Source organism: Mizuhopecten yessoensis, unplaced genomic scaffold, assembly GCF_002113885.1.
Source record: "Mizuhopecten yessoensis strain PY_sf001 unplaced genomic scaffold, ASM211388v2 scaffold2441, whole genome shotgun sequence".
In the NCBI taxonomy this organism is placed as follows: Eukaryota; Metazoa; Mollusca; class Bivalvia; order Pectinida; family Pectinidae; genus Mizuhopecten; species Mizuhopecten yessoensis.
The window spans coordinates 240,563-255,422 of NW_018404548.1; the positions used below are offsets into that span (position 1 = coordinate 240,563).

Here is a 14,860-nt window from a genome sequence, read left to right on the forward strand (position 1 = left end):
GGGGGGGGGGGGGGGGGGGGGGCATTTTTACTGAAAATTGATCTAAACCCTAAGAACGTGCACAATTACTCTTAACACCCTAGCTTAGGTCCAAATACAGCTGTAACAAATTATCAGGTCCCTGTGGGTTGGATCAGGGTAGTTCGTTTATGAAATAAGGTCGGACCCAGTAATCTTAATCTTAACCTTGCAAGGCCTGCATAAACTTCTGCAGGTCCGCCAGAATTAACGAGCAGGTAGAAGTACCTGTCAAACTGAGGGATACGGTGAGAACATATTCCTCGGAGTTGCTAGTACCGTTTGACTTAAAGACAACAACAAAAACCAATAATACCCGACCCAGGCTACAACTACTGCCAACTGGCGGCTGCGGGAACCGGGTTCAACTTGTGTTCAACTTGTCATGAATATCGTTTTTAATACACACCTGGGAGATTGTTTAAACCTATTACCTTTACAGATTACATGTATAGCTTACTGATAATCGATAGTGTTTTGTATAGCGGAATTAGTTCTTGTAGAAATTACATACCCATTTTGAGATTATTTTCCCACCTCCCCGAATTGTAGGATCCGAATGTTACTCCTGGATTTGCATCCTGGTTTAATTAATTGCATGTTATGAAAAAAACAACTTCCCTAAATGTGAATCTACAGTTAGACTTCTTCTGTTTTGACATGGAATTTTAAGAAGGCACACTAAAAAAACGTAATATATATATATACAAATCATAGGATGTGCTCAAGCCTCCTAACATTTGTCACCTCATACAAAAGACCTCAAAAACCGTCGGCCGTTCGCCATTGTTTTTGGTGGGGTGAGAAATCCGCTTGGAGTCGGTGTGCCAGAATGTCGTTACGGGACAGCTTCCATGAAGAATTGCCAGGAAACAATTATGTGCCACAGACAAATTAACACCATACACCTATCTTGCCAAATATGACGATTCCATGCAAGAAGTATTAGATACCGATTCTGTAAGAGATTATCTATGCTTTACACGGACATTATAGTCTCTATACAACATGTTATACCGGGTCTGACATTGACTCTAGTCTCTATACAAAATGTTATACCGGGTCTGACATTGACTCTGGTCTCTATACAACATGTTATACCGGGTCTGCCATTGACTCTGGTCTCTATACAACATGTTATCCCGGGTCTGACATTTACTCTAGTCTCTATACAACATGTTATTCTGGGTCTGACATTGACTCCTGTCTCCGTACAACATGTTATACCGGGTCTGACATTAACTCTAGTCTCTATACAACATGTTATACCGGGTCTGTCATCGACTCTAGTCTCTATACAACATGTTATACCGGGACTGACATTGACTCTAGTCTCTATACAAAATGTTATACCGGGTCTGACATTGACTCTAGTCTCTATACAACATGTTATTCTGGGTCTGACATTGACTCCTGTCTCCATACAACATGTTATACCGGGTCTGACATTGACTCTAGTCTCTATACAACATGTTAAACTGGGTCTGACATTGACTCTAGTCTCTATACAACATGTTATACCGGGTCTGACATTGACTTTAGTTTCTATACAACATGTTATACCGGGTCTGACATTGACTCTAGTCTCTATACAACATGTTATACCGGGTCTGACATTGACTCTAGTCTCTATACAACATGTTATACCGGGTCTGACATTGACTCTAGTCTCTATACAACATGTTATACCGGGTCTGACATTGACTCTAGTCTCTATACAACATGTTATACCGGGTCTGACATTGACTCTAGTCTCTATACAACATGTTATACCGGGTCTGACATTGACTCTAGTCTCTATACAACATGTTATACCGGGTCTGACATTGACTCTAGTCTCTATACAACATGTTATACCGGGTCTGACATTGACTCTAGTCTCTATACAACATGTTATACCGGGTCTGACATTGACTCTAGTCTCTATACAACATGTTATACCGGGTCTGACATTGACTCTAGTCTCTATACAACATGTTATACCGGGTCTGACATTGACTCTAGTCTCTATACAACATGTTATACCGGGTCTGACATTGACTCTAGTCTCTATACAACATGTTATACCGGGTCTGACATTGACTCTAGTCTCTATACAACATGTTATACCGGGTCTGACATTGACTCTAGTCTCTATACAACATGTTATACCGGGTCTGACATTGACTCTAGTCTCTATACAACATGTTATACCGGGTCTGACATTGACTCTAGTCTCTATACAACATGTTATACCGGGTCTGACATTGACTCTAGTCTCTATACAACATGTTATACCGGGTCTGACATTGACTCTAGTCTCTATACAACATGTTATACCGGGTCTGACATTGACTCTAGTCTCTATACAACATGTTATACCGGGTCTGACATTGACTCTAGTCTCTATACAACATGTTATACCGGGTCTGACATTGACTCTAGTCTCTATACAACATGTTATACCGGGTCTGACATTGACTCTAGTCTCTATACAACATGTTATACCGGGTCTGACATTGACTCTAGTCTCTATACAACATGTTATACCGGGTCTGACATTGACTCTAGTCTCTATACAACATGTTATACCGGGTCTGACATTGACTCTAGTCTCTATACAACATGTTATACCGGGTCTGACATTGACTCTAGTCTCTATACAACATGTTATACCGGGTCTGACATTGACTCTAGTCTCTATACAACATGTTATACCGGGTCTGACATTGACTCTAGTCTCTATACAACATGTTATACCGGGTCTGACATTGACTCTAGTCTCTATACAACATGTTATACCGGGTCTGACATTGACTCTAGTCTCTATACAACATGTTATACCGGGTCTGACATTGACTCTAGTCTCTATACAACATGTTATACCGGGTCTGACATTGACTCTAGTCTCTATACAACATGTTATACCGGGTCTGACATTGACTCTAGTCTCTATACAACATGTTATACCGGGTCTGACATTGACTCTAGTCTCTATACAACATGTTATACCGGGTCTGACATTGACTCTAGTCTCTATACAACATGTTATACCGGGTCTGACATTGACTCTAGTCTCTATACAACATGTTATACCGGGTCTGACATTGACTCTAGTCTCTATACAACATGTTATACCGGGTCTGACATTGACTCTAGTCTCTATACAACATGTTATACCGGGTCTGACATTGACTCTAGTCTCTATACAACATGTTATACCGGGTCTGACATTGACTCTAGTCTCTATACAACATGTTATACCGGGTCTGACATTGACTCTAGTCTCTATACAACATGTTATACCGGGTCTGACATTGACTCTAGTCTCTATACAACATGTTATACCGGGTCTGACATTGACTCTAGTCTCTATACAACATGTTATACCGGGTCTGACATTGACTCTAGTCTCTATACAACATGTTATACCGGGTCTGACATTGACTCTAGTCTCTATACAACATGTTATACCGGGTCTGACATTGACTCTAGTCTCTATACAACATGTTATACCGGGTCTGACATTGACTCTAGTCTCTATACAACATGTTATACCGGGTCTGACATTGACTCTAGTCTCTATACAACATGTTATACCGGGTCTGACATTGACTCTAGTCTCTATACAACATGTTATACCGGGTCTGACATTGACTCTAGTCTCTATACAACATGTTATACCGGGTCTGACATTGACTCTAGTCTCTATACAACATGTTATACCGGGTCTGACATTGACTCTAGTCTCTATACAACATGTTATACCGGGTCTGACATTGACTCTAGTCTCTATACAACATGTTATACCGGGTCTGACATTGACTCTAGTCTCTATACAACATGTTATACCGGGTCTGACATTGACTCTAGTCTCTATACAACATGTTATACCGGGTCTGACATTGACTCTAGTCTCTATACAACATGTTATACCGGGTCTGACATTGACTCTAGTCTCTATACAACATGTTATACCGGGTCTGACATTGACTCTAGTCTCTATACAACATGTTATACCGGGTCTGACATTGACTCTAGTCTCTATACAACATGTTATACCGGGTCTGACATTGACTCTAGTCTCTATACAACATGTTATACCGGGTCTGACATTGACTCTAGTCTCTATACAACATGTTATACCGGGTCTGACATTGACTCTAGTCTCTATACAACATGTTATACCGGGTCTGACATTGACTCTAGTCTCTATACAACATGTTATACCGGGTCTGACATTGACTCTAGTCTCTATACAACATGTTATACCGGGTCTGACATTGACTCTAGTCTCTATACAACATGTTATACCGGGTCTGACATTGACTCTAGTCTCTATACAACATGTTATACCGGGTCTGACATTGACTCTAGTCTCTATACAACATGTTATACCGGGTCTGACATTGACTCTAGTCTCTATACAACATGTTATACCGGGTCTGACATTGACTCTAGTCTCTATACAACATGTTATACCGGGTCTGACATTGACTCTAGTCTCTATACNCATTTAGACATTTTAGCCTGTGTGGAAAATGTAATGAGCGAAATTCAATCTTGTATGTGATTTTTCAAATTTATTTATTGGAATGCATGAACAGTGTGATAACTCTGAGGGTAACAACACCAATGTCAATGTATGGCTAAATGACAAATGACATCACGTCATTATACAATGTAACTTATAATCTGAGCGCGCTTTCATTCTCGGACTTCAATCAAATAAAAAATACGGATTATTTTAATATATGCATGTTATTCTATTAATTAATATGTGCTTTATAACTTACATGTACATATCATCGTTGATATTAAGGTAGCAGATGGTACTTATACGGGTAGCGTTATTTTATCACATTTTTCTTTCACTTCTTAACCGTTATCTTCACGTTCAACTCGATCATTGTCAAAATTGGTTACACTTGTCATATACAAACCGTGACCATATGAATGTCAAATAAATAGGCTTTACATATGTCTATTTTCATTCCGATAGCTCTGAAAGCACGTGTTTTACAAAGCCGGCCGTGTGCCACAAACGTCAAACCTGACACGAAATGACGTTAAAAGTGTGTTACACTGTTGTGCGTCAACATCTGACGTTACGTCAATGTAGAGTGGGACTTTGTTTCTGCTGTTAAATACATCGAAAACTGATCTTAGAGACGGATTGTAAAATGTGCTGCACTTAACACATGCAATACGTGTCATTGGTTGTCATACCGATTCCACGTTTTGTTGCAGTTGTCATACTGTCATAACGAGTCTATATTTCGTGTTGATGGTTATACTGAGTCTATGTTTGTCTTTGGCGGTCATAACGAGTCTATCTTTCGTGTTGATGGTTATACTGAGTATGTTTGTCTTTGGCGGTCATAACGAGTCTATATTTCGTGTTGATAGTTATAACGAACCGGAGTTTGTTGCTATAGGGTTATACAAGCCTATATTTGGTAAAGGTGCTAAGGACATCTTTACCAATAGAAATGTAGATATCTAGGTGTACCGATTTGTTTCCTACTAGTGTTAGGCTATAGCCATTTGACGCTATTGTTACTGATGGATATGTTGCTATTATAACGCGATAAAAGACCTGATTGATTTCAACCTGTCGATGCATTGTTGAATTTCATTGAACATTTGCTTTGTTGTTTTGCTTTCGATAGTAACCTAACAATTGCTCTGGCTGTCATTACTGGTTGTTTTTTGTTATTGCTAAATCTAAATAAAGGTGTGATTACTGCTGATAACTGCTGCATGTGGGTTTGGTTGTCGTAATAACTGCTGTATATGGGTCTGGTTGTCGTGATTACTGATTCATATGTTGGTCTGGTTGTCGTGATTACTGATTCATATGTGGGACAGGTTGTCGTGATAACTGATTTTTATGTTGTTCTGGTTGTCGTGATAACTGATTTATATGTGGGACAGGTTGTCGTGATGACTGCTGAATGTGGGGCTGGTTGTCGTGATTACTGATTCATATGTTGGTCTGGTTGTCGTGATAACTGATTTTTATGTGGGACTGGTTGTCGTGATAACTGATTTATATGTGGTACAGGTTGTCGTGATAACTGATTTATATGTTGGTCTGGTTGTCGTGATAACTGATTTCTATGTTGGTCTGGTTGTCGTAATAACTGATTTATATGTGGGGCTGGTTGTCGTGATAACTGATTTATATGTGGGACTGGTTGTCGTGATAACTGATTTATATGTGGTACAGGTTGTCGTGATAACTGATTTATATGTTGGTCTGGTTGTCGTTATAACTGATTTATATGTGGGCCTGGTTGTCGTGATAACTGATTTATATGTTGGTCTGGTTGTCGTGATTACTGATTCATATGTGGGTCTGGTTGTCGTGATAACTGATTCATATGTTGGTCTGGTTGTCGTGATCACTGATTCATATGTTGGTCTGGTTGTCGTGATAACTGATTTATATGTGGTACAGGTTGTCGTGATGACTGCTGAATGTGGGTCTGGTTGTCGTGATAACTGATTTATATGTGGTACAGGTTGTCGTGATGACTGCTGTATGTGGGTCTGGTTGTCGAGACAACTGATTTTTATGTAGAACTGGTTGTCGTTATAACTGATTTATATGTGGTACAGGTTGTCGTGATAACTGATTTATACGGGTTTGGTTGTCGTGATAACTGATTTATATGTGGGACTGGTTGACGTGATAACTGATTTATGTGTGGGACTGGTTGTCGTAATAACTGGGGTATGTGGGTCTGGTTGTCATGATGACTGATTTTTATGTTGTTCTGGTTGTCGTGATGACTGCTGAATGTGGGTCTGGTTGTCGTGCTAACTGATTTATATGTGGGACTGGTTGTTGTCATAACTGATTTATATGTGGGACTGTTTGTCGTGATAACTGATTTATACGGGTTTGGTTGTCGTGATAACTGATTCATATGTTGGTCTGGTTGTCGTTATAACTGATTTATATGTGGTACAGGTTGTCGGGATGACTGCTGAATGTGGGTCTGGTTGTCGTGCTAACTGATTTATATGTGGGACTGGTTGGCGTGATAACTGATTTATATGTTGGTCTGGTTGTCGTGATACCTGATTAATATGTGGGACAGGTTGTCGTAATAACTGATTTATATGTGGGACAGGTTTACGTGATAACTGGTGTATGTGGGTCTGGTTGTCATGATAACTGCTGAATGTGGGTTTGGTTGTCGTGATAACTGATTATATGTAGGACTGGTTGTCGTGATAACTGATTTATACGGGTTTGGTTGTCGTGATAACTGGTGTATGTGGGTCTGGTTGTCGAGCTAACTGCTGTTTGTGAGTCTGGTTGTCGAGATAACTGCTGTTTGTGAGTCTGGTTGTCGAGATAACTGATTTATGTGAGTCTGGTTGTCGAGATAACTGCTGTATGTGAGTCTGGTTGTTGAGATAACTGCTGTATGTGAGTCTGGTTGTCGAGATAACTGCTGTATTTCAGGCTTGTTGTCATGATTGACGTTGCAGTATTAATTTGGTTGATTATTATGATATATCATGCATTGTTTTAACAATGATCTTGTTCAGTATTATATGGTATATTCATTTGATATATCATGATATGCTACCGAACGTTTTCAAACATACACTAACATCAGTGTAACATAGAAATCACTGACTGTACTACAACCTTTCATATATACTACTTACAACTTATCATATTTAATTTTGTGTGGCAGTCAGTCCGTGTGTGTTCGTGCCATTATGCGGTTTACTGTGGCCTCTGTAAGTCTCTAACAGTTATCATTGAATTGAGTTATATGGATTAGTGGGTTTAAAGCCCCTATCCCTGGTCAATCTACATATCAGTTAATTGGAGCTGTTTGTAACGCTGGTATTTAAATGTCTACATATGTAGAGTTGTAGTAAGTAATTGTGACTTTGTTCATTATGACATTTAAATATAACTATGTAATTAATAGAGATCAAATGGCAGGGCCTCGAGGGCCGACCATTCCTCAATACACCGACTCTCTGTATGAGTATACGCTACCACAGTGTACGTTCTCTAACTTACGTGTAACAGGCTGTTAATGCTCATACAATCGCGGCTCCTCGTCTCATTAAAACAGCAACGGCAATTTTAGATTTTAATCAAAATGATGTAAAATTGTAGTCTCCATATTATAAATGAATCTGCTTCTTGTGGTATTTTTTTCGCTATCGGTGTTTTCATTCAGGTGACAAAAAAGAAGGGAAGATTAGAAATACGATTCTATTTAATACTAATATAGTATTAACGCTGACCGTTCCGGGTGTTACCTATCAATCGCTGGCAAAAATATTTACAAAGCATAAATCCGCGGCCCAGCTAACCAACCAATCGGTCTAAAGAGTGTTTAAAAAGTACGTAGGAAAACATTTTAGTATTTGTCGGAAAGGTTAACACTTTGCCTGAGTTATGATTTTGGCGTAATCTGAAATGTACATTTAGACTATGTATGAATCAATATATGTATATCGTAATAGAGACTAGTAAAGCCATCCCGATACTATAGAAACTCACCTCTCCATTTTCGTGACCATTTCCTTTGCCACCTTTCCTTAATTTCACCGGCGGAAAAAATCCATTGACTTTTCGTCTACTCTTTCCACGAGGAACCTCGAATCCATCAAAAGCTACCACGCTGGGTTTGGACACTTGTCTTGGTTTGTTATTGTAATCTATAGACGAGCTATATATGTGTGAAGGTCTACCCTGCCTGCCCGGCATGTTGGATTGTAAAACATCCGTGTAAGCCGGGACACTTCGAACGTTCACCTGCGTACCACGTCCTCCACCGGGAATAGTCACAGATACCGGAACTGTCCCCACACCATCAGCGCTGATCCCTGCTGCACCACCTAGTCTGTGTGGCCCTCTCAGTGAACTTTCGTTAATGGGCGGTAATTTGACCCCTGGGCTGGCTTGTTGTGACGACATGAGTCGCTCATGAGCGGTGTAATTATATGTAATGTATCCCGACTAAAACTTAAATCCTCTTTTCAGAGATCTTAAACGTTGATTCCTCTTAAAACACGTTCTATTGTCTATAGGTAAAGAACGACGAGTCGTAGGTCATTTAAATTGTATTGGAGCGTAGATATGGGCCTATTCTCAAGCCCCACAAGTCCATCGTAGGTCGGTGTGTGTTAGGGAAACACTTCAACTTAATAGCTCGATCTTTGCTTTAAAATTAAAATAGCTATGCTCTATAAGCTATTCAACGGCGTCATGGCCGGCTACCTCCCCTTTGAGAGAGATCACAACGATTTGCGACGATAGGTTCTTAACACGCCTTGTGTGTATGTGCCACGCTATATGAAAAAAATATCTGACATTTCCAAGTCCTCAATCTTTCTAAATGGTCACATAACAAAAATGTGTACCCGGTATAGGAACAAGGTGAATATTTCCTCACCCATGGGTCTGATATGATCAATAGTCCGTATCTACCAATCGCAGATCGATAATTGAACAATGGGTCTACATGCGCATTCCGTAAGTCGTGTAATACACAGCCTACCTGGACACGGACAGTACAATATGTACAGCTTATATGTGCATTAATACCATCTCTATCTACACAACAGTAAAGAAGGCTAAACTCAAATATTTATTTTTAATTCACTCTTCTGTGAGTGTCATTTTTCGCCAATCTGAATCAGAACCCCGAAAAGTTTAATAAATTTAATTAAATTTCACGTGTAAAATTGGTTCATGTTAAACGATTGATAACATACATACAGGTCTTTACCGTATGTGTAGTTCCTTTGGAGAATCACAGGGTCGGTAGGACAGCGAAACATCCTACCGCACATTTTTGTTTCGTGTCATTGGGTAATTATTTTTGAATAAAATCATGTGACTATAAGGTAATTATTGAAGATATAACTTATTTACGATCAGTAATGAACGCAGCGTGTTCACGTGAAACACGGACGAAAGGACGCTCGCTTATACGGATAGGTTTGAGGCACGACGGACGCACAGTCAGACACAAGCGGATGGATGTCGAGGTAAGCATACGTTTACACACGTGCATCCTTGAACTACTGTACGGGTGACGACCGTAGTATTGGATCTTATGGGTAATACGCAATATCAGAAGCAGCTGGGTCATCTCACTGAAATTGATCACACGCGACGCTAGTTATTCACTGCAGAGAATTCAATTTGATTGTCACTGAAATAATGATTTTGAGTCGATAAAATCATGCAAATTGCAGATCGAAGTTAGCGAGCACCTAAAAGCAAATCCTAGTGACGATATGCTCTGCTATAGAATATGACTCCAGGCTTAAGTGACAATATGGTCATTACTTCGCCTCGAACGATGTCCATGGTCGCTACCGAGGCCAGTACCAATACGTTTAGGAGGGAGTCGATGCCCGAGATTTAACAGCTTAAATAGAGAATAATAACAGCATAAACCGTTAGGAGGATGGCCGTAAGGAGTCTGAAGAAGCAGTGGTGGTGCCACAAGTACAAAAGGCCGCTAAGTTTGACAAGGTGGTGCGCCGCGATATGTAACCCAGGCGGTAAATCAAACTGATCTTTAAACTGTTACAACACAATGGATTTGAGGATCACGTTATCCCACCGATACCATATCCACTATCAAGAATTATAACAATGAAAGTAACTCTTGTTCGCATCACTTCGAGATGAAAAGAAAATCGATGGAAAGATATGTCATATATAGAACGAGGATAGACAAGAAAACAGAGGATTACGAGATCGCGATTGGTCGCAGTTTTTGGCCAGCAGGGGAACCCAGGAAACGCGTCCAGAGAGGTATACTGAAGATGGCGTGCAACAACACTGTATATCTGGTACAGGGAGATGTAGATGACGTGCATCACTGTATACCTGGTACAGGGAGATGTAGATGGCGTGCAACAACACTGTATACCTGGTACAGGGAGATGTAGATGGCGTGCAACAACACTGTATACCTGGTACAGGGATGAAGATGGCGTGCAACACTGTATACCTGGTACAGGAGATGTAGATGCGCTCATGTGTACGCAAAGCTCCTTCGAGCGTTGGTGGAACGCGCGGGGTGTTATCCGTACGTAAAAAGTTAAAAATCATAGACGTTTTTTGGAGCAGATTGGCTTTTCTTTTGCACCAGACCGGGAAAGCCCTGCAGGTTCAGGAAATAAAAAGACCTGTCGTATCCACTTTATGCTATTTATCGTTAGGGTTACGACAATCAGAACTTCCTGCAGAAAAGTCACATTTCCCCCCTTTGTTCCTTCTACACAAGGGACACCGGAGGAACAAAAATTGTTTGTGCTGTTCCATTCACAAAACTTGGGGTCTTTCTCCTTTGTTGTTCTCTCTTCCCTTTATTTCCAGTGTCTCCCTAGACAGTCGTTCTCGGATTGACCTTAGACGTTTAATCACGAACAAACAATACGCCCATGTTCTTGGAATAATAGAATGTCACTCCAGTGTGATGCAGACAGAAACTTCAACCCGATGGTAACCATTTTGAGATTTCGCACGAGACATTAGCAATTGCTTAACTTCGATAATCTTATCCGAAGTTTTGTTTGTCTTCATCAAACAGAAGAATTTATTTTTAGCACATTACTTCTCATGCGCAAAACTAATCTATCTTGTATTGGTGCGCCCAATTCTAGGCACCGTCATCAATGATGTGATCCTATTTTGATAAGGTATACTGCAGGAATTGATTACACACTCCTGTTGTGAAGTGGTGACGTTTTCAGAACAAAACGCGTGGGAGCTCTCCCTAGGTTGGAGAAAATTATCAGTACAGCGAACGTGACGTCACAATAGGTTAGGAGAAAATTGACATCTTTCATTCCGACTGACAGTGATTATCCTAACAATTTTGTGGATTAATTTATCTTATTATTTGTGTTTTTGTTGTAAAGATTGACAGGAAATACAATTTATCCAAGGGATTAATATACAGATAGGATCATTCAAATATCAAAGAAAACCCTCGGTATCCTTCGGTTATATTCGATATTTCATCACTCCCTGAACAAGTTTTGCCACAAGAGAAATATCGTGTTAAACCAAATACACCTAGTATGTAAATAAAACAAGAGGCCTGTATCGCACACCTGGATATCTAAGCAATCATGGCAAAATATTCTCCAAATGAGATCCAATATGAGGGAATATGCCAGACCCCAAGGCCAATCCTTGTAGCATATCTGTATTAGATTTTTCATGCCCAGGAATTTTATGTATGGTTATGGGGTGGGGATCTCAATTGTTTCCAAGCTGTGACTCGGAAACCAGGTCCCTAGGGTTGTGGCCAGACCCCAGGATCAATTCTAATATCATGACTGCATTTGTCTCTTTTTGCCCAGCATTTGTATTTATAGTTTTGGGGTGGGGATCTCAACGGTTTCAAAGTTATGACTCGGGGGTTAAGTTTCCAAGGGTGGGGCAGACCCAAAGGCCATCCTGGAAGCATATATGCATTCATCTCTTTATACTCAGTAATTGTAAATATGGTTATAGTGTGGGGATCTCAACTGTTTCCAAGTTGTGACTAAGAAACTAGGTCCCTAGGGGTTCGGTCAGATCCCAGGGTCTATTCTAATATCATGACTGCATTCGTCTCTTTATGCCCAGCATTTGTCTATATAGTTCTAGGGCTGGGATCTCAACCGCTTCAAAGTTATGACCCAGGGACTATGTCTCCAAGGGTGGGGCCAGACCCTAAAGCCATCCTGGAAGCAAATGTGCATTCTTCTCTTTATACTCGGCAATTGTATATATGGTTATACGGTGGAGATCTCAACCATTTCCAAGTAATCAACTCTTTTTGACCCCACCCCTTAGCCCAGGGGGTCAGCCCCACCATTTGTACAATTTTGATTCCCTGCCTCCCATGAATGCTTCTGACCAACAAGAGTACCGCGGAGCGGAACAAAATACGCCCGTCGAATGCCATATAGTGTTATATACTTTCTTACATTGAAATAAGATCTGCATCACTCTAAGAGTGGTTAGCTGATATGCTATAAAAAATGTAGGAGAAAAATCTTCAGACAAAAAAATCAAATACTGAAATGAACAAAAGGCAATAAATTTTGCAAAAATGGTCGAATCAAAATTCTTTTAAGGGAGACACAACTTCATATCATGATTATAAAGTATACTAAGTCTCAAAGAGATCCGTTGAAAAATGTAGGAGGAGATTTCCGGACAAAAAACCAATACTGAAATGAACAAAGGGCAATAACTAAAAGTCTTTTGGAAAATTTGTCGAATCAAAATTCTTTTAAGGGAGACACAGCTTCATACCATGATTATAATGTATACCAAGTTTCAAATAGATCAGTCGAAAAATTTAGGAGGAGATTGCCGGACAAACAAAGTTTACGCCGGCCGGACAACGCCATACCATAATACTACCGTCAAATTTGACGGTCGTATAAAAATGATCATTATCCATGGCATAGTTCTACAGAAGAAGTCGTTTATAGCAATATAGACAATTTGCCCCGCCCCTCAGCTCCTGGGGGTAGAGACCTATCATTTGTACAATTTTGAATCTCTACTACCTAGGTATGCTTCCAGTCAAATATGGTTGATATCCATCACTTAGTTCCAGAGAAGTTGCTTAAAGCAATATAGCTAAATTGCCCCTGCCCCTCAGCCCCACCGTTTGTACAATTTTGAATCTCGACTACCTAGGGATGCTTCCAGTCAAATATTGTTGATATCCACTTCTTAGTTCCAGAGAAGAAGTTGCTCAAAGCAATATAGCCAAATTGCCCCAGCCATTGTACACTTTTGAATCCCCACCACCTAGGTATGCTTCCATTCAAATATGGCCGATTTCCATCTCTTAGTTCTAGAGAACTTGCTCAAAGCAATATAGCCAAGTTGTCCCCTTTTGGTCCCGCCATTTGTACAGTTTTGAATCCCCATCACCAAGGAATGCTTCCAGTCAAATTTAGTTAAATTCTAATCAGTGGTTAAGAAGAAGTCGTTTAAAGAAATTGTTGACGTACGGACGCCACGGTATGGCATAAGCTCACCTTGATCATTCGGACCCGGTGAGCTAAAAATCAAAATAACTATTACTAATCCGACATGCTTTCAACATTCGCAGGTCCGCCAGGATTTATTTCCAAAAATATTACATTTAAAAACAAAACGGTTGAAACAGGTCCCAGCAGTATCTCCGAAATAGTGGAAAAACAAAGATTTCCTGATTATAAGGATGAATGATGTTATATATTTAGAGGTTATTACATGACCATTTTGATATCATATCCCTTATCAGCCCGAGAGTCCTGATATCAGCCCGAGGGGCCAAATGCCACGAGGGCTGATATCGGGACCGAGGGCTGATAAGGGATATGATATCAAAATGGTCATATTATAAACTTTTTATCATATGTTCAAGTAACAAAAAATCAACTCAACAGGAAAAACAATTAGATAATTTAATCAACAATGTCAACTGAAACAGATATTACAAGATGATATTCAGTCAATTCTGAATAAATATCGTTTCAAATCGCTGCTGTCAGTAATTATTAGTCCGACTACTACTATAGTATTCATTGCAGATGAAACGCCATGATTTATTCACTATCCGAGTCCGTTATGTCTTATGACATTCACTCTCCTTTTCTTTCTGTGAGTGTTTGTGTTTTTCATACTTTTAACGAAGTTCTCCGTGTCCTCGTCACAACCGAACCTTGCACTCTTCTCCGCATTTTCCTTATCAATGAGGTCATCCAATTCAAGTATTCTAGACGCTAGAGAATTAAGTATTTCCTCTCCCTGGTTTGTTGACATTTTGTTTGTTGACGTCTGCTCAACACACTGTCTAAG

At 40.0% G+C, this 14,860-nt stretch overlaps 1 protein-coding gene across 2 annotated transcripts in view; it reads right to left on the reverse strand.

The window, feature by feature from the left end:
• LOC110445996 overlaps window positions 1-9,425 on the reverse strand; it is an 18,339-nt gene extending 8,914 nt beyond the window's left edge. Inside the window, exon 1 of one of the 2 annotated variants that reach the window (XM_021490922.1) lies at window positions 8,543-9,425. In XM_021490922.1, the coding sequence (XP_021346597.1) occupies window positions 8,543-8,959 (417 nt within the window). In that variant the 5' untranslated portion in view covers window positions 8,960-9,425. The remainder of the gene's footprint in view (window positions 1-8,542) is intronic. The other variant, XM_021490923.1, reaches the window with a different exon arrangement.
• Window positions 9,426-14,860: the final 5,435 nt, after the last annotated feature.